Here is a 24,903-nt window from a genome sequence, read left to right as displayed (position 1 = left end):
CTGAGACTTCTGCTGCCAATCTGGCACCTTGGCAGTGCCACTGGGCATCCTGACAGTGCCACCCTGTGCCAAGGTGCCTGGTTTTCAGGCTGCCCATGCTGTGGATCGGGCCCGGGTTGCCCTTCCCTTCTGAAGTGGGGTGAGGGGACTCGAGGACCCCCAAACAAGTACGTTGGGATGTTGGGGGGGGGGGGGGGGGTCCAGAGGCCATGGTGGGGTGTTGAGAGATCAGGGTGACATTTAAAAATGGCGCCCCAATCACTTCCTGTACTGACGAGTTGAGCTCATCAGTACAGGAAATGAATGTAAGTACGGCATTGACGGGGCCTTATTCGCTAAGACCAGAAAAAAAGAGTTCCGTTTGACAGCGCAATCGTTCTTGGTGCTGCAGGTGACGAGAAACACCCTGCTAAACATGTCCAAAATGGACTGTTTTTTTCCAGTTAAATCGCACCCTTAATCATTTTTTGGTAGAATGCCGCCCTGTGATTATCCTCGGGTCTACAGGGCCATTTTAAAATACATGCAGGACAATGATTTGATAATCAAAGTTTTCAAAAAGTGAAATCATACTAATCCACCATGAACTGATTAGAATCTATAAATGACTGTCAGCGACATTGACAGCTGGATGGTTACCATGTTTGTATGTCATTCCTTTGTTTGTTATTTTAATGGAGGTGTTAATTTGTACAGTTTTAAAATACCAGGCAGAGGAACACCATATGAATACCTGAAGCTTACAAAATCCTCAATTGCTTTATACTTAGGATCTGACTCTTGATTTTCATTGTTCTAATTAACACCACTGTAACGATGCTAAAAGAACCTCTCAATCTTTTTTTTCACACACACCGTGGATTTACGACCACCTTGAAGCAGTTGAGCTCCACTACCTTCTACTTCATTGCAGTTAGATTATCGAGCCACTTTGCTGCAAAATGGCGATGAATTAAATATACACTTAAACTCCATTTCAAAACCTTTTTCTTTAATTGAACAAATTACAGTACAGTACTAATGTCATCCGATTCTTCTGGCTTCTTCTGCTTGCTCGGAAGTGATTTTAAATATTCAAGATGCCTTCTTGCATCTTCTTGGTTCTGACGTACGTAATAGACCACGTAAGAGATCACCATGGTGAACCAACCAAACATAGTTACCAGCATGGCCACATCGGTTGTTTTTTTAGACAGGTTACAGAGGTCAGCTTCATTGGCAGCGCTGATAAAAGATTTCCCAGTATGTTCCTTCAAAGCTGCAGTCTCACAGATGATGTTGCTGGCCATCTCATGGTTAGAGGGCATGCCATGCAGCACCTGCTGGAGGGTGCAGTCACAGTGCCATGGGTTGTCAGAAAACTGAGCCCTGCCTTTGAGTTTGCTGAATGTGTCTTTATGTACGCTTTTAATCTTGTTGTTCGAAAGATCAAGTGTCTGCAAGGTATCAGCCACCCCTTTGAAGGCCTGTTCTTCTATGGACTCAATAACATTTTTGGACAAATTAAGCACTTTGAGCTGGTGCAGGTCCTTGAAGATCTCATTAGGAACAGACCTTATTTGATTTGAATCTAAGTAAAGTAAAGCAGTTTCAGGAGGAAGGTCTTTCGGAATCTCTTTAAGATTCGCATTACTGCAGCTTACATTTAAGCTACTGATGTGAGAACACAGACAGCCTTTGGGGCACATGCTGGCTGAGTGAAAGCACAGTATCAGGAGCACAAAACTCTGCAGCAGAAAATACATAGAGAGGGGGCGAGCTAGGAATAGGTCCATCAGCTTCATGCTGGGGTGTCTGCATAATCACATGGCCAATTACTTCATCCAACAATGAATGTAGAGTCTGCAATAATAAAAACAATTCTCTTCAGTGAGCAATTTAGACACCATGGTAAGGTTGCACATGTTGTCTTGATGATGTTAATGATGTTCAGAAGTATTATACCTGGAAGAGAAATATACATATTTTATACACAAATTTCAGGAAGTTTGCAGACTATTCAATACAAATGAATCAAAAACAGAAAATAGTGGACAATCTCAGCAGGTCTGACAGCATCTGTGGAGAGAGAAGGGAGCTCATGTTTTGAGTCTGGATGACACTTTGTCAAAGCTGGGTAGAACTGGCAATAGGCAGATTTATACTGTAGTGGGGGCGGGGGGGGGGGGGGGGGTGGAGCAGTGGGGCTGGAAAGAGAGCCAGCGATAGGTGGAGATTGACAAAGTTGTTGACAGAGCAATAAGGGGAATGTAAATGGGGGTGATTAAGGCTAAGAAGGTGCTGATCATGGCACATTAAGAGATCGGAATTAATGGTAGAACAAAAGTGAGTGGTGTGTCAAAGGATAACTAAGAACAGGGAGCAGGTGGGTTGGGGGGGGGGGGGGGACAATGGTGAGGGAAGAACAGATCGATGGAAGAAATGAAAATAAATTGATAGGAATAAAAATAGGGTGAAGGTGGAGGAGAGAGTTCACAGTCTGAAGTTGTTGAACTCAATGTTAAGTCCAGAAAGCTATAACATGTCTCATCTGAAGATGAGGTGTTGTTCTTCCAGTTTGCGCTGGGCTTCACTGGAACACTGCAGCAGGCCAAGGACGGACATATGGTCGTGAGAGCAGGACGGTGAGTTGAAATGGCAAGCGACAGGAAGGTCTGGGTCCTGCTTATGGACGGACCGAAAGTGTTCTGAAAAGCGGTTACCCAATCTCTGTTTAGTCTCTCCAATGTAGAATGAACCACACCGGGAGGAGTGAATGCAATGGACCAGATTGAAGGAGGTGTAGGTGAAGCACTGCCTCACTTGACAAGAGTGTTTGTGGCCTTGGATGGTGAGCTGGGAGGAGGTAAAGGGGCAGGTGTTATACCTTCCGCGATTGGATGGGATGGTATTGTGGGAAGAGGGTGACGTGTTGGGGATGATGGAGAAGTGGACCAGGGTATTCCAGAGGGAATGCTCCCTGTGAAATGCTGTCAATGGGAATGAGGGAAAGATGTGTTTGGTGGTGGCATAATGTTGGAGTTCGCAGAGCTGGCGGTGGATGATTCTTTGAATGCAGAGACTGTTGGCGTGAAAAGTGAGGACAAGGGGAACCCTATCTAGGTTCTGGGAGGGAGGGGAAGGGGTGAGAGCGGAGATGCAGGATATGGGTCGGACACAGTGGAGGGCCCTGTCGATCTCCACGGGTGGGAATCTACGATTAAGGGAGAATGAAGACATGTCAGCAGCATCGTTTTGGAAAGTGGCATCTTTGGAACAGATGCGACGGAGGCAAAGGAACTGGGAGAATGGGATGGAGTCCTTACAGGAATTGGGGTGTGACGTGCTGTAGCCAAGGTAGCTGTGGGAGTCAGTGTTTTGTAATGGATATTAGTGGACAGCCTATCTCCAGAAATTGAAAGAGAATGGTTAAGGAAGAGAGGGGAAGTGTCGAAGATGAACCATGTGAAGGTGATGGAGTGGTGGAAATTGAAGACAAAATTAATAAAGCTTTTCAGATCCAGACAGAAACATAAGCAGCACCGCAACAGTTGTTGACGTACCGATAAAAGAGTTGTGGGATGGGACCAAATTAGGACTGGAACAAGGAATGTTCCACATACCTCATAAAGAGACAGGCAAAACTGAGACCCATGCAGGTACTCATAGCCACGTCTTTGGTTTGGAGGAAGTTAGACATGTTAAAGGAGAAATTGTTGAGGGAGAGGACAAGTTCAGCCAGACGTGGATGAGGATGCTCAGGCCTCTGAGGAAGAAGCGGAGAGCCCTCAGACTATTCTGGTGGGGAATGGAGGTTTAGAGGGATTAGACATCCATGGTAAAGAGGAGTTGGTTAGGGCCGGGGAACTGGAAGTTGTTGATGTTATATAGGGCATCAGAGGAATCACGGATGTAGATGGGAAGAGACTGGACAAGAGGAGAGAGCATGGAGTCAAGATAGGAGGAAATGGGTTCGGTGGTGACATGATGGGCCTGACAGTCCTGTTTGTGGATTGTGGGCTGTCCGGGGCTGGGACTGTATGAGCTTGGAAACTGTGGAGGGAAGATCTCCCGAGGAGATAAGGTCAGTGACAGTCCTGGAAACAATGGCTTGATGCTCGGTGGTGGGGTCATGTCTGAGAGTTGCCGTTCAGCCTCTGTAAGGTAGAGGTCAGTATGCCAGAGAACAACTGCCCCACCCTTGTTGGCGGGTTTGATGACAAAGTCAGGGTTGGACCTGAGAGAGAGGAGTGCAGCAAGGTCAGATGGCGACATATTAGAGTGGGTGAGAGGAGCAGAGAAATTGAGACTACAAATAAATGTAGATTTAATGAACTTAGTCATTGTTCCTGTCTTCTGCTGAAACATAGCGAAAGCCATATTGTCATGTTACACCTCGGAAACATCAATTCCTTGTCTCCTATTCAATGCATTCTGCATATGCTTGTTACAATTGCAATTTTGTGATATATTTACTGCTGTAAATGAGAAAAACAACTCTGCTGTGAAAAACTCTGACTGGACTTAATTTTCATCAGAAGTGTTGCTACATCAGGATTCTTGCCAGTTTTGCTATGTATTTTCAGGCTCCATCTGTTTTGTTTTCTCCAAATGCTCCATTTTATTAAAACATTATTTTAAAATCTTCTTTATCGTTTTTATATTTGCAAGGGAGGGTGCAGCAGAGAGACTCCATTCAGAAACCATGCTCTCTTTTTACTGCACTAGCTGTCATATTCTGGTAAGTAAAGAGTTTAAATGACCCAAATCTTCTTTGAAAAGTGACTAATAAAAGGTATGCGTGTAAGGGTGTGGATTAAGGATAAGGTAAGTGGGTAAGGTTCTCGGGTAGGTGAGGTGGGTGGGTAAGGAAGGAGTGGGTGAGATAAGTGGGTAAGGGGTAGGCTGGGTAAGGGGAGTGGTTAAGGATAGGGTGGATAAGGAGCGAGAATGGGTGAAGCAAGTGGGTAAAGGGGTAGCATGGGTAAGGGAGTAGGGTGAGTGAGGAAGTGGGTTAGAGGTGCGAGATGAGTAAGAGGATAGGGTAAGTGAGGTAAATGGATAACGGATGTGTAAGGATATAGGGTGGCAGCTGGATCAGGTGATAGGTGGGATGGTTGATGAGTTTGAGTCAGGTCTGGTTAGCAGAAAGTCAGGAAGTCAAGCGGGGAGATGGAGGATTGGTGGGAGAATCGTGAGCTGAGGGCTAGTCATGTTGAATCAGGGAGTTGGGTTGGGAGGGTCAAGGGGGGATTTGGGGAGTCAGTGTGAGCGATTGGGGGTTCAATTCAGTAGTTACCCAGATGTTAGACGACATTTAATCTGCCTAACATTTCCAGTAAGTAAGTCGGAACCTTACAAAGCCTATGACATAATTCAGATTTTCAGACCTTTTTGGGGGGGAATTGCCCATCAAAGATCCTTTGTTACAAGGTTTCCAATGGCCCAACTTTATCTTTCTCTGCAAGCTCTTGGAGTCCTCTCTCCCAGCCTGCGGAGTCTGCTACTGACTCTAGTTTATTGTCCATCCAACTCCCCACCTCTTTTTTACCATTCAGTGCACACCCTGCAGCTGAAATTTTCTTTCTAAACTCTTCTGTTTTTCTCCATATGCCACCAACCTTGAAAGCCTCCTCAAATCTTAACCTTCAGCCATTCCTTTGCTTGCCTCCCTTTGTTCTTCTAAACCTTACTTGCTGATGTTTTCCGCCTATAAAGCATGTTGAGAAATATTGTAGTGCTAAAAAGGTGTGACGAAATGCACATTATTGGATATTAACAAAATGGGTTTTCAGGGCGCGATTCTCTCGAAAGATTTCTAAGTGGGATAGCAAGCAGAAACACTATTCAAAGTTAATTGGTCCACTTAACGAGACTTCACAGGCTTCTCGCCGATAATGAAGGCTCGCCAGCTGATTCACCGGCACCGCGCTCGCCAGCCCCCCCCCCCCCCCTGCTAAAAGAGTTGAGCAACACTTAAGTTGCACTTGTTCAGCCAACCCCAGCCAGCTCGCAACAATGGCGCCGAGGAGACCAGACCCAAAGATTCGAGGAAGCTGACCTGGGAGGCTGGTAGACACGGTCCCCGAGGCTCCTGGAAGGTTAGCTATAGGGCAGCCAGTGCTGCCTGGGACGAGATGTGTGACCAGGAGAACTGGCCTTCAGTGCAGGAAGAAAGTCAATGACCTAAACCGGGCAGCACGAGTGATTAGACACCATAGCCCCGCCCCCATGGGAGCATCAATCCCCCATAGCCCCGCCCCCATGGGAGCATCAATCCCCCAACTCTTCCTCCATCACTTGCCCCTTCAACCCCCCAATCCCTCCTTGACGCCCCCACCCCTCCACACACCCACCTTCCACCACTGTGTACCATGCGTGTGGCTGATGATTCCCTCTCTGTGGCTCCTCAGGAAAAACTCTCCCACATTCGCCAGGAGAGGGTCCAGACTGGCAGTGGCGTACTGGACATAAGTATCCACACTCCTTCGAGCAGCGTGCCCTGGAGGTGACTGGTGTGGCCGAGGGCAGAGCAGTCACCAATGCGGAGGCTGGCGGACGCCTCAGAGGTGAGGAACCACCGGGCTCCACCGAAGGCAGCACGGTAGCATAGTGGTTAGCACCATGGCTCAACAGCGCCAGGGTCCCAGCTTCGATTCTTGGCTTGAGTCACTGTCTGTGCAGAGTCTGCGCGTTCTCCCCGCGTTTGCGTGGGTTTCCTCCGGGTGCTCCGGTTTCCTCCCACAAGTCCCGACTGACGCGCTGTTAGGTGAATTGGACATTCTGAATTCTCCCTCTGTGTACCCGAACATGCGCTGGAATATGGCGACTAGGGGCTTTTCCCAATAACTTCATTGCACTGTTAATGTAAGCCTACTTGTGATAATAAAGATTATTATGTTACAAGGACCTGTCAAACGTGAGTTGTTATTCCCTTACTGACTGACCCATCCATCCCACTCACCAGATGTCCATTCTCCCTCTGGTCGCCCAGCCGACGGCACTGGCCCATCCTGGGTGGTATCCTCCCATGAGACCCCCCTCAGAGGAGAGCTCCGAGGATGCCATCATGATAGTCGCAGCACATCTATCATCCCCACCCTTCACCAGCGCAGATATACACACCTCGGTGGGAAACGTTAGTGATCAGGCCTCTGGGGCACAATCTGATGAGCACCACACAGCTGATGATGTACATCAGGGGAGGCAGGAACCCCCAGGCGAGACAGCAGTCGGAGGGCTGCTGGATCCCAGGACCCAGCTGGGTCCCAGCCTGATGCTGAGCCTATGGAACAGGATTACTCGGAGCTGATGAAGACGTTTGGGAGCACCCAGGACATTCAAAGGGAGATGTGAGGGACACTCTAGCAGGTCCATAGCCGCTTGGAGGAGTCCCAGATGTAATATGTGCAGGTGATGTCGCCGGCAATGTGTGGCACTGAGGCCAACACTGCTAGGGTGGCGAACGCAGTGAAGACGTTGGCACCATTAGTGAAGGTGTCCAAGTCATCACACAGTTGGTAATGGCCATGGCTGAGGATCTCGGCAGAATGTCCGACTCGCTGGGGGATGTCACCCGGTACCGGGCCGACCTTGATGAGGTTCTGTGGGACATGTCATGCTCTCAGATGGGCATGGTCGAGGCGCTGCGGAGCATGTCCCAGTCACAGGTGGACATTGCCGAGGGTGTCGACATGATGGTGCAGACCATGGGGAATAACCAGGGCTGGCAGAGCCAGATGATGCAGGGGCAATCGCGGCTTGAACCAGCTGCCCCTCCATCCCAAGGTGAACCGCAGGGCCCTATGGGCACTGAGTGGGAAGAGATTGTAGCCATCTGGGATGGCCACTTCCAACTAGGTGCAGAGGAACTCGCAAAGACTGGTGGGTAAAATGGACAAGCCAAGAAGCAGGCAGGCTCAGAGCCTGAAATGCATATTTGTCAGCAAATGTCCAGACGGTATCGAAACTCCATCCCATTAGCATGTTAATCAGGCCGATTAGCATTTGATGGCCCATCTTCCCCAAACAAAGGACTGGTACTCAAACAACCGGGACAGTCCCAGACATTTCGGCGCCATTCCCTGTTCAAGGGAAACGCAAACAACGGGTTCAGTGACTGCTTGGGACACGCCCAGCCATCCAGATCCCCGCCCACTTATTGGCTAAGGAATCGAACAGAGTGATCAGGGATCACCCAATTAGTAAGGCCCAAATCGAAGGACAGCCCAAAAGAGTGCGAAAAAAACCCTGAGTATAAGAAGAAGAGTTTGCCATATGTTCGCTCTCTTTTGGCCTTGGTACCCCGGTCACGGTCATCGCCAATCATAGCAACACCAGAAGCAAGTCCAAGTTCAATGCCCGCTACCAGATGGATGAGCCCAGCTGAGCAGCAGTTACTCCTTCGAACCCAAGAGATCCATAATTGAACAGCGACCATTGTTTTCTGACCTAAGCCGGGTGCCCGAAGTTAAGAACAGGTTGTCTTAGTCGATAGGTGTAGTTAACTAGTAGTGTTTATGTTGCATGACTAATTGTGTGTAAATAAAGTACTCTTGACCTTGAACTAACTAACTGGTGTTTGGCTCTTTGATCGATAGCCGGTTGAAACTTGTGGTGGTATCATTCGATACCTGGCGACTCTAAGCATTCGGACATAGATAGCATAGAAAGAAAGGCAAATTCACTGATTGCCCTAATTGGAACAGAGCCACAGAAAAGACGAAATAGAAAAAGAATCGGCAACAGTTATTGGCGACATCAGACGGGACTCGACCCAGAAGTGACTGTGTCACTCCGAGACAACCCAGAAAAGCATTTGAATTAGAATCCAAATTGGCAAAATAAAAGAAACCACAAGCGAAACCAGTATCGATCAAACCTCCAGAATTCGGAAGTGTGTAATTTGCATGCGTACTAACAAAGGGATATAAGGTAAACTCAATAGTTTTTGTTGCGTGAAACTTTCGGGAGTTGCGTAAACCGGAAAATAGCTTGAACCGTACCCGTGTTTGCACCACCGCTTTATTCTCCCTTGTTCCAAATTTCCAGTAAGAGACAGAAGTATTTGTAGGGATGGCGATGAAGGCAATGGAACGCCTTCTGCATCCACAAGAGCCCAAGGTCGCAGCGACCAATAGATCAGAACAGTGTCCCGTATGGGAAGAAGAGATCAGGAAGTACCTAAAGGGGAAAGGATGGCCCCTATGGTCTGAGTTTTGTGCGAATGAAGAGGCAGGTCCTGGCAGCAGAGGACAGACTTGGTGGGACAGCCTGACCGAGATCCATAAGAAGAGTGTGACTAAGGTTCGTAAGCCGATGGCAATCGTCTCCTGTCTGGCACAATTGCGAGGCACAGAGGAGGTCATCAGGATACTCCGCAAGCAGCTAGAGGAGAAGGAGAAAAGTAGACAGGGAGATTTAAGTGAAAGCGAGAAATTAAATGTACAGCTCTGGGAGCAGTTAGCAACGAAGGACAAGGAAATGGATGATGTCAAGCGGCACATCAATCCTGTCTCGCCCACCTCAGCAGCTTCCAAATCCAATATGATGAGATCTACCAGGATACTCCACGTGCTCTACTGGTAAGAGAAGAGACAGAGAATCAGGTACAGAAGTTAAAGAAACAATGCGATGATTTAAAAGCAGCCCTCCGAGCACTCCACAGTTCCACCACGGAACAGAGACAGAGCTCGGTAGACCATGCCAAATGCAGGCAGCAAATTGCAAGGTTGCAATCCCTGCTATCAGTTCAAAATGGGTTTAGGGACACCTTTGGCCCACAACTAGACCAGGAAGACGGCCCTGATTGGCAGGAACTCGGTGAAACGGCCTAACGGTACGTAAGCGAGACCGAGAATCAAAATAGAGCTCCCCAGGCCCCGAAAAGAAAAGCACCCCCACCACCGACTCCACAGGCAGCACCCAATCCAATGAACCCCATTACCACGCAGCGCAGGGTTACCACGGAAGGTCAACCCGATTTTGTGTACACCACCCCATTATCGATCACCCAGTTACGAGATGCCCGCGAAAAGATAGATACTTTCCACCCCACATCGGACCCACATCACTTTTTTGAGTTAGTGAAACAACAAACCCTCATGTATGGTTTAGACGAGCCAGAGCAGGTCAAGCTCATAGTTATGTGCTTGGACCCCTCAGTTAGTTCAGCCCTTCCCGACCCACAAAATGTAGGAGGATGTAGCCACCATGAAATGAAAACGGCCATTTTAGACGCCATAGGACATAACAGAGGAGATCCGGTAGACGGACGCAACCGGTGCAGGCAGAAAAAGGGAGAGCATCCAACAGTAGTTGCTGGACGCCTTTGGGTCTATTTTACTGCGGTATTTGGTGAGTTAGCCCACGCCCATTTATCGGCAGACAATACGGCCAAATGGACCCGTACGTTAGTGCCCCATGCAACAGAGGCAGGACAGAAGGCATGCGCCAGTTATGACCCCTCAAAGCCAGCACACAATGAAGTGTGAGTTCTGAAACAATTGTCCAGAGCTTGGGAACAGTCAGTTCAGAAAAAGACAGAGCATGAGAGAGTAGATGCCACAATGAATCCAGTAAGGGCACACCAAGACCCCGTATGGGTAAATGAAGGCAGAGGTACAGCGCAACACCCCAAGACACAAGAATGCTATAATTGCGGACAGAAAGGACATTACACTCGAGAATGTCAAGCCCCCCCCCGAAGCAGCAAAGGAATCACCATTCAAACGCCCAGAAACAATACCCGACCCATTCACAGCGTTAGTGCCCGACCAGAAGATTAGGCCACGGGTGGCACTGATTGACGGTGTTCGGGCTCCCCAACGTGGGTCTGTGATACCCTTTGGGATAAGTCCGGAAGACCGGTAGTTGCAGGCACAGTCCGGGGACACCCCGTAGAGTTCCTTTGGGACATAGGAGGGTCCACGTTAAACTCCTCCATCATGTTCCAGAAAGAGATATGGCCCACTACGGATACCATTACCCTTAGTGGCTTTACAGGTCACCTCCAGCAAGAACACATCACAGCCCCTGTGGACATACAGCTTGGTAATATTAGGACAAAACATTTGGTTGTTTTAGTAGACTTGCCCCAGGCAGCAGAACACATCATAGGCATCAATTTCATGAGCGCACACAACCTTTCATTCGACCCAGTCAACCGATGCATATGGAAAATGGCTAGAGCAGTGCGAGCCCCTGCCACGCTCACAGTAGGAGATTATGCCCATAGAATCAGCTCAGTAGGAGAGAACTGCTTTGATCCACAAACCATTACCACAGACAAAGCAGTTAGAGAGGTCTTGAAAAGACATAAGACAGTATTTGCCCAGCACAAGCATGACTGTGGCAAAATCCCAGGTGTAGTAAACATTACAGGTCCCATTCTGAAGCCTCAGAAACAGTACGGCATCCCCCAGCAAGCCGAGGGAGAGATAACCAAGGTAATTCAAAGTTTATTGAATCAAGGCGTGATTCGACCCGTTGCATCGACAAATACTGCCCTGATTTGGTCAGTAAGAAAACCCGATGGATCATGGCGACTGACCATCGACTACAGAGAATTGAACAAAGTAACTCCCCTAGCAGCCCCCACCATTGCCACAGGTCCCGAGACCATGTTAAGACAGGGACTCCAGTCGAAATTTTTTACGTGTTAGATATCAGTAATGGCTTTTGGTCCATACCACTGGACAAAGCATGCCAGTATAAATTTGAGTTTATCTTCCAGGGGCAGCAGTACACGTGGACGTGCCTTCCACAAGACTTCCACAACTCCCCCTCCATTTTTCACAGACAATTGGCAAACGGATTATCTAAATTTCCCTGCCCTGAATGCCTTGTTCAGTATGTGGACGACTTGCTCCTACAGACTGACACCAAGGAAGAGCACATCTCGCTTCTTTCTGAATTATTAGAACTCTTACACTCCCCATACGCGATAGAGGTGGCGACCACTGACCGAACCCTTTCGGCCGTTCTCCTGCAGGAAAGGCATGATCGTCTAGGACCTGTAGCCTATGCCTCACGAGTCTTAGATCCGGTCGAACAAGGATTTTAAGCCTGGGAGAGGCACCTGTTAGCGGTTTTCTGGGCGGTACAGTACTTCTCGTACATAACCGGGCTCAACCCAGTAACCATTTTGACCGAGCACACCCCGACGCAACTTTTATTGGACGGCAGACTAAAGGACGGCACAGTAAGCCAAATTTGAGCAGAGCGATGGAACCAATTCCTACAGGGACGCGACATCACTGTAAAACGGACAGAAACGCACACATTTCTGGCCGATAATTTGCATTACGCAGGAACCTCACATGAGTGCGAGATCATAACCCCAACGCACAGCATAGGCCCCTTTGTTCCCAAGTCGGTACCAAGAAAGACAGGTATCGGACCCCAGCCCACAGACAAAGCACTGAGAATTAATGTAGATGGCTCCTCCACAGTCCTTGAGGGAAAAAGGATAACAGGCTGTGGCATTTATGTAGAGGACACGCAGGGACGCGCTTTAGAAGAGCTAGCTTTAAAATTGCCTGGACACTTAGGTTCGCAGGCAGCCGAATTAGCAGCCATTGCTTACATTGTCCAGCACCCCGATTCGTTCCCGACCCCTGCAGACATATATTTGGACAGTTTGTACGTCTGCAACAGCCTAACGGAATTCCTACCCTTGTGGGAATCGAGAGGATTTATTTCCGTGGACGGAAAACCTCTACCCTCAGCCCCACTGCTCAAACATATCCTTCAGACAGCTAAAGGCAGAAAATACGGCACGTCAAAGTAAAAAGCCACCATCGTTCCTCCCCACCCGGTTATGTGAAAGCTGACGCGCCAGCGAAGGCAGGCTCACGACATGGCCACTTTTGGCAACCCCCCGAGAGTGCCCCAGTACACGCAGTTCAGGTCTCACAGACCAACATCCAAGACCAAGCCCAGGCACAGAAAGAAGACGAAGTGTTAATAGACATTTTAAAAGGAAACTTCCCAGCTCCCTATTAAAAATTTAGAAATTCTTTGATGTCCATGAGGGAATCGTTTTAAAAGATGGAATTTATGTAGTCCCCACCCAGGACAGGAATGAGATAATTTGTCAGTTCCATGACGGACATGGACACCAAGGGATTGAATCCACCCTTGCCCACCTCAGACCCCTTTGCTGGTGGCCCGACTTGAAAACCGACGTGTCCCATTACGTCAAAAACTGTTTAATTCGCGCTCAAAATAACCCTGATAGGTATGCGAAAAAAGCCCAGCTACGACACACCCGCCCTGAAAATGGCCCGTGGACAAACCTTCAATTGGATTATATTGGTCCCCTCCCCCCCCCTGCAGAAATGGATACAAGTATGTGTTAGTGGTGATAGACACATTTACGAAATGGGTCGAAGCGTTCCCATTGAGAAAAAACACAGCCAAGGCCACCGCAAAGATCTTAACAGAACAGATTTTTACGAGATGGGGACTCCCCCGTAGTACTGAGTCGGACCAAGGTTCCCACTTTACGGGAAGGGTCATGAAAAATGTAATGACGATATTTGGAATTAAACAAAAGTTCCACATTGCCTATCACCCGCAGTCCAGCGGCATTCTGGAGCGCATCAATCGGACGTTAAAGCCACGCTTAGGAAAATGATGCAGCAGCACAATACAACATGGGACACAGTGCTCCCATTCGCATTGATGTTTATTAGGAACACAGTGTCGAGCTCATAAGGATATACCCCCCATACCCTCATGACCGGACGATCCATGAAGGGTACCGAATACTTATTCGGACTTGATTTGGCCAGCCCCGCAGTCACCGCCCTGACCCATGAGAAAGCAGTCCAGCACATGGTAGAGAATATTAAAGCAGCACAGCTCGCTGCCGCTGTTCGACTAGGCGCTAAACGAAAGCAGAGTAAGGCCTGCTTTGATAAAACAGTACACCCGACAGAGTATACAGTCGGACAGCAAGTAATGATCACCTCATACAACCCCAGCTCATTCCTCACCCCTAAATTTGCAGGACCCTGTTAAACAAATTATAAAATCACGTTTCCAAACAGAAAATCAGGATGGTTCCATGTAAATCAGCTTAAGGTTTATGGAACGCAGTGCAGTCACTCACACCACCTCTCATTGGCGATGGCAGACAATGAGAACCCGCCCACTGACAACCCAAGCTTCCCCTTCCACAGCAGCAGCAGCACGATCACAGACACGACCTTGACCACGCCCCCAGAATCAAATTTCACCCTGATGCTTGATTCGGCTGCTAACAACAGCGACAGCACTACTGAAGCCCCTGAGAGACCCAAACAGAGATCCCACAAACAGGCCCCAGTCACTACAGGCCCAGAGACCCCGACCACGATACGCTCAGCCTCTTTGAAACGATTTATTTGCCCACACCGGAACCAGACCTGCCATCCGACGATAGCGACATCCCCCTTGCAACCTCCCTACGGACCATGAAGCACTGGCACTGCGACAATTCCTGTCGCTTGACGAGAAATGACGAAATGGACCCCACATCGGCACATGCCGCGTTAGCACGCAAACTCCAGGAAAGAGTTTGGCACCCGGGAGATGGTGACAACTCCGAGTCTGACTCCCACCATGGTAACCCCTTTGGAAATCTTTTTGAAATGGAATCTTGAGGTGTCGAGATGATGAGAGTCAGGAACCGATGGAGATTTACGGTGTCCTGTACCCTGATGGAGACTGCCCACTTTTCTTTCTTTAATTTGTTATTTGTAAATGTTGAATGTTTGTTCTTCGCGCGACTATTTGTGTCGATCTCATTGAATTTCTTGATACAGTTTATTCTTTCGACCTCACACCAAAATTCTTGATGCAGCCAAAATTACTCGTCTGATGCCACATGGCAGTTAGTGAAACAAGTTTGTCTGGAGCCCATATAGTTACAAATTCTTACCGCTCGTGAAAAGTCACTCAGGCAGTGGAGTAACGGCACTTTTTCCCCGGCCTGCCTGGGGACCCCCTATACATCTGGTCAGCCAAGCTCGGGTAGTGGAGCAAAGGGACTGATCACCGCCCTACCCAGCGATCTCACCCATTCTTGCCCTGCTGCGGATCATACGCACCACCCCATTCAGATGCTTGTTTTTGAAACTCTTTTTCTGTTCTTTTCTAGTCCTGTGGTTTAAAGAATGCTCTTTGCCACTACTTTTGCCCTTCCCGGCAACCCTTCGGTTGCTATTCCCCCACATACTATTTACATGTAAGAAACACTTGGTTGGAAAAACAAGTTTGCAGAGGACGGAGAAATTGTCTGCCCACTCATCTCATCGACCACAGGCTGCAAGAGTGCTCGCGCTGTGACACTGAATTTTTTGGGATGTCTTGTCTCCGCAAATGGTTGTTTAAAAAAAAAACAAATGAGGGAGTCATATATGGTGACGATGATAATGGGAAAATTGACGTTAAGGAGACACAGACGGACATACAAAATGTTAAACAACATGATTATAACAGATACTATGCTTGTTCTCCCAGGGAGATACGAAGATACTTGATGGCGAAGGAATGCCGAATAAGATGAAGACGACCCTGATGATCGGCATCATGATTGTCGCTGGAACAGCCCAGTTGCGCGCGTTACCTACCTCTACCCCCCCTCACCACATAGGCCCCGAACACGACCACCCAACACAACTCCCCCAGCCCGGACACTACACCGCATACACCCAGCCACCGATACCCCCACATGGTGTGAGAACCTCGTCAAGTGGTATTCACTGTCCTACACAGTGGAAGCCTTCCTAGTAATAGCCATATTGTACAATGTCATTCAGACCATCAGATTGCGGAAATGGAGAAGGAGAACCTCCCGCCCCCCAGTATACACATTTAGAGCCCCTTTCCTCGGACTCCAGCAAACCCCACACTCTTTCTGAACCTCTCTCTTTAATAAATTCTGCGGTTGTTGTTTTGTTAATAAAGTTTATTTTCTGTGTATGAATGTCAGTGATAGGAAGAAATATGATGCTGCTATCAGATATTTTTTGTATTGTAAGATAAGTTCTTTGATTGTTAAATAGCAGCATGAGTGTAGTCTAGTTAGAGACAGTTAGAGGTTCCCCTTTTTCGGAATGTTAAATGGCCCCCTAGAAATTTTTAGACATGTGTTGTTTAGGGAAATTAGGTAAATGTTTTTGGACCCAGAGGACAGAGTAGAGTAGAACCTGTCCTTGGTTAAGGGTACCCGGCATCCCAAGAGAACACAGAAGACCCAGTATTGTGATCCTTCACGCTTCGTGTTGAGGATCAAGAGGACGGAGTGTAGCCATCTGGGATGGCCACTTCCAACTAGGTGCAGAGGAACTTGCAAAGACTGGCAGGTAAAATGGACAAGCCAAGAATCAGGCAGGCTCAGACCCTGAAATGCGTATTTGTCAGCAAACTTCCCGACGGTATCGAAACTCGGTCCCATTAGCGTGTTAATCAGGCCGATTAGCATTTGATGGCCCATCTTCCCCAAAACAAAGGACTGGTATTCAGCCAACCGGGACAGTCCCAGACATTTCAGCGGCACTCCCTGTTCAAGGGAAACGCAAACAACGGGATCAGTGACCGCTTGGGACACGCCCAGCCATCCACATCCCGCCCACTTATTGGCTAAGGAATCAAACAGAGTGATTAGGGATCACCCAATTAGTAAGGCCCAAATCGAAGGACCGCTTAAAAGAGTGCGAAAACCCCCTGAGTATAAGAAGAGTTCGCCATATGTTCGCTCTCTTTTGCCTTGTTACCCCGGTCACGGTCATCACCAATCGTAGGGGCAGCACAGTGGTGCAGTGGGTAAGCCATGTTGCCTCACTGCGCCGAGATCCCAGGTTCAATCCCGGCTCTGGGTCATTGTCCGTGTGGAGTTTGCACATTCTCCCCGTGTTTGCGTGGGTTTCGCCCCCACAACCCAAAAGATGTGCAGGCTCGGTGGATTGGCCAAGCTAAATTGCCCCTTAATTGGAAAAAAAAATGAATTGGGTACTCTAAAATTTTTTTTTTAAATAAAAAAAAATAAAAAGTCACCAATCGTAGCAACTCCAGAAACGATTCCAAGTTCCACGCTCGCTGCCAGACGGATGAGCCCAGCTGAGCCGCAGTTACTCCTTCGAACTCGAGAGATCCAGAACTGAACAGCGGCCACTGTTTTCTGACCTAAACCGGGTGCCTGAAGTTAAGTACAGGTTGTCTTAGTTGATAGGTGTAGTTAACTAGTAGTGTTTATGTTGCATGACTAATTGTGTGTAAATAAAGTACCCTTGACCTTGAACTAACTAACTGGTGTTTGGCTCTTTGATCGATAGCCGGTTGAAACTTGTGGTGGTATCATTCGATACCTGGCAACTCTAAGCATTCGGACATAGATAGCATAGAAAGAAAGGCAAATACACTGATTGCCCTAATTGGAACAGAGCTACAGAAAAGACCAAGTAGAAAAAGAATCGGCAACAAGATGGTGCTGGGTGACTACCCGGACCCGTCCCATGGGGTGGCAATGATGGCCACCATCTCCCCTGAGTTCCACCCCTCTGATGAGACCGCGTTTCGCAGCCAGCTCACAGGACAGGGCGGCACGGCTGTGTATGAGCTGTCTACAAGAGAGTCGGAGTCCTCCAGCCTCACAGCCCCCAGAGGACCCCGGCGGGGGCATTGAAAGTCACGGGAAGAGATAAGCAGCTGGCTGCCTCCACCTCTGATGTGCATCCTGGGGACACACCTGGACGTGGTGATAGAGCTTTGAGGGCCAAGCACATCGAGGATCACTGAGGGCACCGGATGAGGGGGTTTGGCGGGGGTAGGCAGGAGATGAGGGGGCTGGGGGTGGTGTAGGGGGCAACACCATCGGGAGGGTGCGGAATTGTCAAATACAATAAACACCTTGGTGCACAACCTGTATGATGCCTCTGTCACATTCTTCCGCAATGCGGGCTGATCTCCGAACCCTTGGTCCAGCTCTCCAGGCATCTCCCCTTCCCCGTGGCACCCACCCACCCTCCGGTCATGTGCCTGTCCCCGGAGCTGTGTCCCATACTCTGGGTGTTTGGATGTTGGCTTGTGTGTGTGTGGTGTTGCCCCCCGCAGTGTTCAAGCACAGTGTCCAGGCATCAAGGTGTGATTGGGATGCAAGGCAATAGCTACCACATGCTACATGGCCCGCCCACCCACAGGAATCCACTTGGGTTGTGTGAAGTGCTCACTTAACCACGATTGGCAATTCCTTATTCGCAATAGTCTTCAGTCGCATAGCCAGAGGCCTCTGCAATCGAAGGGGGTTATGGGTGGTCGGTGGGGCAGATGGGCAGGGACAAGGGTTGCCCCCAGAATGGGTATACAAGATCCAGGGATTGGCAAGGTGTGCCCCGAGGGGTTGCCCCCCCGGTTTCCCCCCACAGTGCACCCCCCACCCTCCCATGTCGGCCCACCCACGCGGAGGGTCCCCCAGCCGAGGGTTCCCCACCCCCCGTCGAGCACTGGGGTGGCAAGCTCTGCGGCCTCGGGCTCTTTTCCTGTGAGCAAAGATGGCTACTTCCCTCCTCGGCTCCCCACAGAAGCCCTTCTGGCATGTTCATGTTTTTCAAAATATGTGCCAGAGTGACCACTTGCTGGGGAGGCCGCTGAACAACAGGAGGCCATTGGATATGGGGTGGCTCCCATTAATTGTATGGAAATGGGCTTAAGCGGTGATAATTGGTTTCTCGCCATGCTACGGCGAGATCCCCAATTCGCCTATGGGAGCAGACCGGTTGCATCGCAAACTGTTAGGCGCTTGGCGCGGTTCTCGTTTTTGGCCCCTTCCGCTGTTCACCGCCCTCATTTAGCTTGAGCAAGAGCGTAACGAGGCCGGAGAATCATGCACTCTGTCTCCAATGACTTCTGGCAAAGATCACTCTTTTGAGAAATGGTATAAAAAAATGGAATTGAACAAGTCTAGCCCGAGTGAAACAGGACTAGTCATTCAAATTAAATGCAACCATATCAGAGGCTGCACAATCCGGAGTGTATGGAGCAGTGACCATTAAAGGATGTTGTATGTTGGTAATTTAAGTTCACCTCTGTTCTTAAAGAGGGAGGGAAAGTTGAGAAAGCAGAGAGGAAAGTAAAATGGACCTGGGGTACAATAAAATACAGAGAGCCACAAAAACAGTTCAGATGTGCAAGATATTAAAAAAGGAGTTGGATTATCAAACAATGAGTGGTAGGCTTATGAATGTGAAAATGGAAAGCATTCTGAAGCTAAATGCACATTTTGATATGGAGATGTGGTCCTGGATTCTCTGTTCTGGAAACTAAGTGCTCCCACCAGTGGAGAATTGGGACTGGTCTCTGCTGGTGTTGGGAGCGGGGGCCAGGGGCCAATCTCTCTCCTTAACCATGCAAACTGGTAGAATCTGTTGGAACCCTGGTATTGGGTTGCCAATTTGATCAGATGGCCCAATCCTGAGGTCCCGCTCCCCCCATCCACACAACGCTAATCTGGTACCCCCCTCCCCCCCCCTCCCTCCCGACAAGGAGGGGCATCCTTTACCCACCACAGGAATACCGGGGCACTGCCCCAACAGCATGCATGAGGGTGACCTGACCCCTGCAGTTTCACACACCCTTTTCTAACATCTGCTGTTTCACCCCCTGCCCCACCCCAGGCCAAGCCAGACTCAGCCCCCTCCGCCCCCATAGGACAGACACCTCTGTTGCCGAGGCCTGACCTGACTCAACCGTCCACAGGTGTGACACCCATCCCCCGAGGTCTGGACTGACACGATGACACCCCCCCTCCCCACCCCCCCCCCCCACCCCCGGCCGGGCCCAATCTGACCCCACCTCCTGTCAAAACAAACAGGCAAGAACTTTATTTAATTCTTCAACCATCTCATAATAACAGGAAATAGCAAAACAGGAAACTTTTTCGATGGCAAATGTACAAAACCATGTTGCAACACCACCTCCCCTGTGATCTCTAACATTCATTACTTTTGACAGAATAAATGTTGGTGATGGGGGCCCCATCTGTAGGCTAATGGCCCACCTCATTTAATGCCAATCAGACACTTAACTGGGAAGCAGCAGGCCTTTCCTGGGATCAATGATCCTGGGGCCCCAGAACCCTCTGGAAGTTTCTGGCCAATCAGAGGCTGGCGGCTCTTCAATGCTCAACAAGCTCCTGGTAGTGGCTGCAGTTGGTACTGCATTCACCTGGACCCAGAGTCACTGAGAAGGGACCAGACCCACAGGTGAGTCATGGCATGAGGGAGATCATAGGGTGGGGAGGGGTGCAAATCTCTCAACGGGCCTCACCCTTTCCAATATCATGTCCCTCTAATAGGCACTGAGTGCATTTGAACAAAGGACCACCCCCCTTGGAAGTCCGCAAGCAACCCTGGTAGGGTTTGCTTTTCAGGGTTACTGCATGGCAAGTCCCTCACCTGGTGTTGGGTGAATACCAGTGGCAATGGGATGAGGCCATTAAGTGGGCATTAATTGTCCACTTAAGATCCTCAATTGGTAGTAGGGTGGGTAGTCCATGGGCATAATTGGAGCAGAGATAGGAATGTGGTGGGGTCCCCAACTATCACCCCGATACCCAATTAAATGACGTTGCCTCCAAACCTCCATTAAACCCTTGCTGTTTTGTCTTCCAATAACCTTATAAGAATACATGTAATCAATTCTTCTAAAAGCCCACTATGTTGATAGAATGCTCTTTGGCTAGGTAGGGCACGATCTACCAGAATTGGTACAGAGTCGGAGTGCCGAGAAACACCCCGCTTTCTAACACCCATCTGGGTAGATGGTAGGCCTCAGCGGGGAACTCGCTGATGAGTCCCCACTTAGGCCCGTTTCCTGCACTGTGGAGCTTCGCTCGCCGGAACTCCTCAGTGCAGCGAGAGATTGGGACGCCATTTTTAAATGGTGTTCCGATCACGAGCCCCCTGCACGATCACGAACCCCCCAAGCCACACCTCACTGTAAGGGTGCCCCAGGGACCCCCCCCCAACATGACACCCCCAACCCGATCACCACCATGCAAAATATGCCAGCTTGGTAACTTGGCAGTGCCAATCTGGCATGCTGGCAGTGCCCCTGCCATCTGAAAGTGCAATCTGGGCACCTTGGCAGTGCCAGGCTGGCACCCAAGTGGCACTGCCATGGTGCTCAGGCAGCAGCAGTGCCAGGGTACCACCCTGCTCAGAGGACATGCAACTGGGGGCCTCCAAATGCCTGGGAGCCCCCACAAGTGCCATTCCATCTAGTACCCATTTCATAGAAATCATAGAGAAGTCACAGCACAGAAGGAGGCCATTTGGCCGATATTGTCCATGCCAGCCTTAGGGCACCCAGGTTCCCTTTCTAATCCCACTTTACTGCACCCAGACCATAACCCTTTGTGGAGACCAGCACTAAATGGTGTTTGCCCGAGATCTCCTTTAAGTTCCTGGGGGTCACCATCACCAACAGTCTGTCCTGGTCCACTCACCTTGGTGCAACAGTCAAGAAAGCCCAACAATGTCTCTACCTTCTACGGAAGCTGAAGAAATTTGGCATGTCTGCATTGACTCTCACAAACTTCTACAGATGTGTCACAGAGAGCTTCCTACCCGGCTGCATCACAGTTTGGTTTGGCAACTGTTCGGCCCAAGATTGCAAGAAACTGCACAGTGTGGTGAACTCAGCCCAGCACATCACACAAGCTTGCCACCCTCACATTGATTCTGTATACACCTCAGGAAGGCAGACAGCATTATCAGAGACCCTTCCCACCCAAGCTTTGCCTTCTTCCAGACTTTTCCATCAGCAGAAGGTACAGAAGTCTGAAGACTCGCACATCCAGACATAGGAACATCTTCTTCCCCACAGCTACTAGACTCCTCAATGACTCTCCCTCGGATCTGTTCCCTGTAAGAACACTATTCACGATGCCCTATGCTGTTCTTGCTCATGTATTTGCTTTGTTTGGCCCTTGATCCGCACTGTAACCAATCACTGCTTGTCGATGTACCATTTGTCAATGTTCTCTGTTGATTATTCTTTTTTGTCTACTATGTACGTACTGTGTATGTTCCCTTGGCCGCAGAAAAATACTTTTCACTGTACCTCTGTACATGTGACAATAAATCAAATCAAATCAAAAAACAAATCAAATCAAGGTGAGAGAGTGAGACCCCAATGCCTTGGTTAGATCTTGGGGATGCATTTTAGAGTGAGACTCACACGAATATACAGATTTGCCAGAAAGTGATCCCGATGCCCATAATGGGCAGGATCACAGATCTCATGAGGCGTGGCGAGCCTCTACCGGTCCTGCGCCGTGCCGCGCTGCTGTTCAGCCGCAGATCCTGCGCACAATATGAATTGTACAATCAAACTCACCTTCACATACATTTATCACGTTAAATGAACATTTTTTGGATATTGGGTGGGAATCATTATGTTTCCTCTTTCAAGAAGCTTTCTTTATCTCAGAGTTTCTAAAAATCAGTATCAACATCTCTTAAAATACCTCCAAACTGAAACGTCAGCTTGAACACAAAACATTCATCACCAAAATGTTTGTGACGTTCGGGATACCATAGAAAATATGTGCAGCGAATGAAACTTTAATCGTGTTCCACCGCAATCATCTGAATGGAAATGCTATCCACAGGATGACCAGAAGGGAAAAAAATAGGACAGGAATTCACTTTCATTTTTAGCCGCCCCTGGTAACAGTCATAACACGCTTGGACACCAGCCCCTACGACTGTTACCATGGTTTTCTGAGTCTTGTATTTTGCCAGTCCTTGGTGAAAATCCATCTCTTTTTTTGCAGTATTTTGGGTTATGCATTTTTTTTCTATTCAATTTTTTCAACTGTTTTCTAAAAAATTATCTTAATGGTATTGAAGTTCATTTTTAAATGTTGCAAATTGGTGCTAATCTTTGATAAAACCTACGGTCTTCCATCACAAACAGAATGTGACACAATGTTATCTTAGTTATATCTATCATACATCTATCAAATGATAAAACAATTCAAATATCTGTTACTTAGACATTCCTATCAGGTCAATTTTAATCTTAACTACGAATATCTCTGCAGTATTGTAAAATACTTATATTGGGTGCGATCCACCGTATGTGTTGCGTTCTCACTTGAACGTGAATGCCGGGAGAACCCTCTCGCAGGCTTCACGGAAGTCTTCATGCCTTGTTGGAGTGGATTGGATTTGTTTATTGTCACGTGTCGAGGTACAGTGAAAAGTATTTTTCTGCGAGCAGCTCAACAGATCATTAAGTACATGGGAAGAAAAGGGAATAAAAGAAAATACATAATAGGGCAACACAACATATACAATGTAACTACATAAGCACTGGCATTGGATGAAGCATACAGGGTGTAGTGTTAATGAGGTCAGTCCATAAGAGGGTCATTTAGGAGTCTGGTGACAGTGGGGAAGAAGCTGTTTTTGAGTCTGTTCGAGCGTGTTCTCAGACTTCTGTATCTCCTGCCCGATGGAAGAAGTTGGAAGAGTGAGTAAGCCGGGTGGGAGGGATCTTTGATTATGCTGCCCGCTTTCCCCAGGCAGCGAGAGGTGTAGATGGAGTCAATGGATGGGAGGCAGGTTTGTGTGATGGACTGGGCGGTGTTCACGACTCTCTGAAGTTTCTTGCAGTCCTGGGCCGAGCAGTTGCCATACCAGGCTGTGATGCAGCCCAATAGGATGCTTTCTGTGGTGCATCTGTAAAAGTTGGTAAGGGTTGATGTGGACATGCCGAATTTCCTTAGTTTCCTGAGGAAGTATAGACGCTGTTGTGCTTTCTTGGTGGTAGCATCGACGTGGGTGGACCAGGACAGATTTTTGGAGATGTGCACCCTTAGGAATTTGAAACTGCTAACCATTTCCACCTCGGCCCCCTTGATACTGACAGGGGTGTGTACAGTACTTTGCTTCCTGAAGTCAATGACCAGCTCTTTAGATTTGCTGGCATTGAGGGAGAGATTGTTGTCGCTACACCACTCCACTAGGTTCTCTATCTCCCACCTGTATTCTGACTCGTCGTTATTTGAGATCCGGCCCACTATGGTCGTATCGTCAGCAAACCTGTAGATGGAGTTGGAACCAAGTTTTGCCACGCAGTCGTGTGTGTACAGGGAGTAGAGTAGGGGGCTAAGTACGCAGCCTTGCGGGGGCCCCGGTGTTGAGGACTATTGTGGAGGAGGTGTTGTTGTTCATTCTTACTGATTGTGGTCTGTTGGTCAGAAAATCGAGGATCCAGTTGCAGAGTGGGGAGCCAAGTCCGAGGTTTTGGAGCTTTGATATGAGCTTGGCTGGGATTATGGTGTTGAAGGCGGAGCTGTAGTCAATAAATAGGAGTCTGATGTAGGAGTCCTTGTTTTTGAGATGCTCTGGGGATGAGTGTAGGGCCAGGAAAATGGCGTCTGATGTGGACCGGTTGCAGCGGTATGCGAATTGCAGTGGATCAAGGCGTTCTGGGAGTATGGAGGTGATGCGCTTCATGATCAACCTCTCAAAGCACTTCATTACGACTGAAGTCAGGGCCACTGGACGGTAGTCATTGAGGCACGTGCCTGGTTCTTCTTTGGTACCAGTATGATGGTGGTCTTCTTGAAGCAGTTGGGGACCTCGGCGTGGAGTAGGGACAGGTTAAAGATGTCTGCGAATACCTCTGCCAGCTGGTCCGCGCAGGCTCTGAGTGCACGACCAGGGATCCCGTCCGGGCCCATCGCCTTCCGAGGGTTCACTTTCAGGAAGTCAAATCTGACTTCGGAAGCTGTGATGGTGGGTATGGGTGAATTGTGGGTTTCACCCAAGTCCCGCGAGGCGTCGGAATCAGAATCCCACCCACAAGGGGCGGACCAAAAGACGCACGCTGAAGCCAGTATCTCCAGCAGCAGCGCACCCGTCCCCG

General features: G+C 48.9%; 1 protein-coding gene across 5 annotated transcripts in view; it reads right to left on the bottom strand.

Moving 5' to 3' along the window:
* Window positions 1–974: 974 nt before the first annotated feature.
* lrrc3b (leucine rich repeat containing 3B) overlaps window positions 975–24,903 on the bottom strand; it is a 131,391-nt gene continuing 107,462 nt past the window's right edge. For 3 of the 5 annotated variants that reach the window (XM_072509334.1, XM_072509335.1, XM_072509336.1), the window contains exon 2: window positions 975–1,944. In XM_072509334.1, the coding sequence (XP_072365435.1) occupies window positions 1,005–1,784 (780 nt within the window). In that variant the 5' untranslated portion in view covers window positions 1,785–1,944 and the 3' untranslated portion in view covers window positions 975–1,004. The remainder of the gene's footprint in view (window positions 1,945–24,903) is intronic. The other 2 variants (XM_072509337.1, XM_072509338.1) reach the window with 1 other exon arrangement.

This window comes from Scyliorhinus torazame, chromosome 6 (genome assembly GCF_047496885.1).
Source record: "Scyliorhinus torazame isolate Kashiwa2021f chromosome 6, sScyTor2.1, whole genome shotgun sequence".
Taxonomy (NCBI): Eukaryota; Metazoa; Chordata; class Chondrichthyes; order Carcharhiniformes; family Scyliorhinidae; genus Scyliorhinus; species Scyliorhinus torazame.
This window is presented reverse-complemented; position numbering and strand designations above follow the sequence as displayed.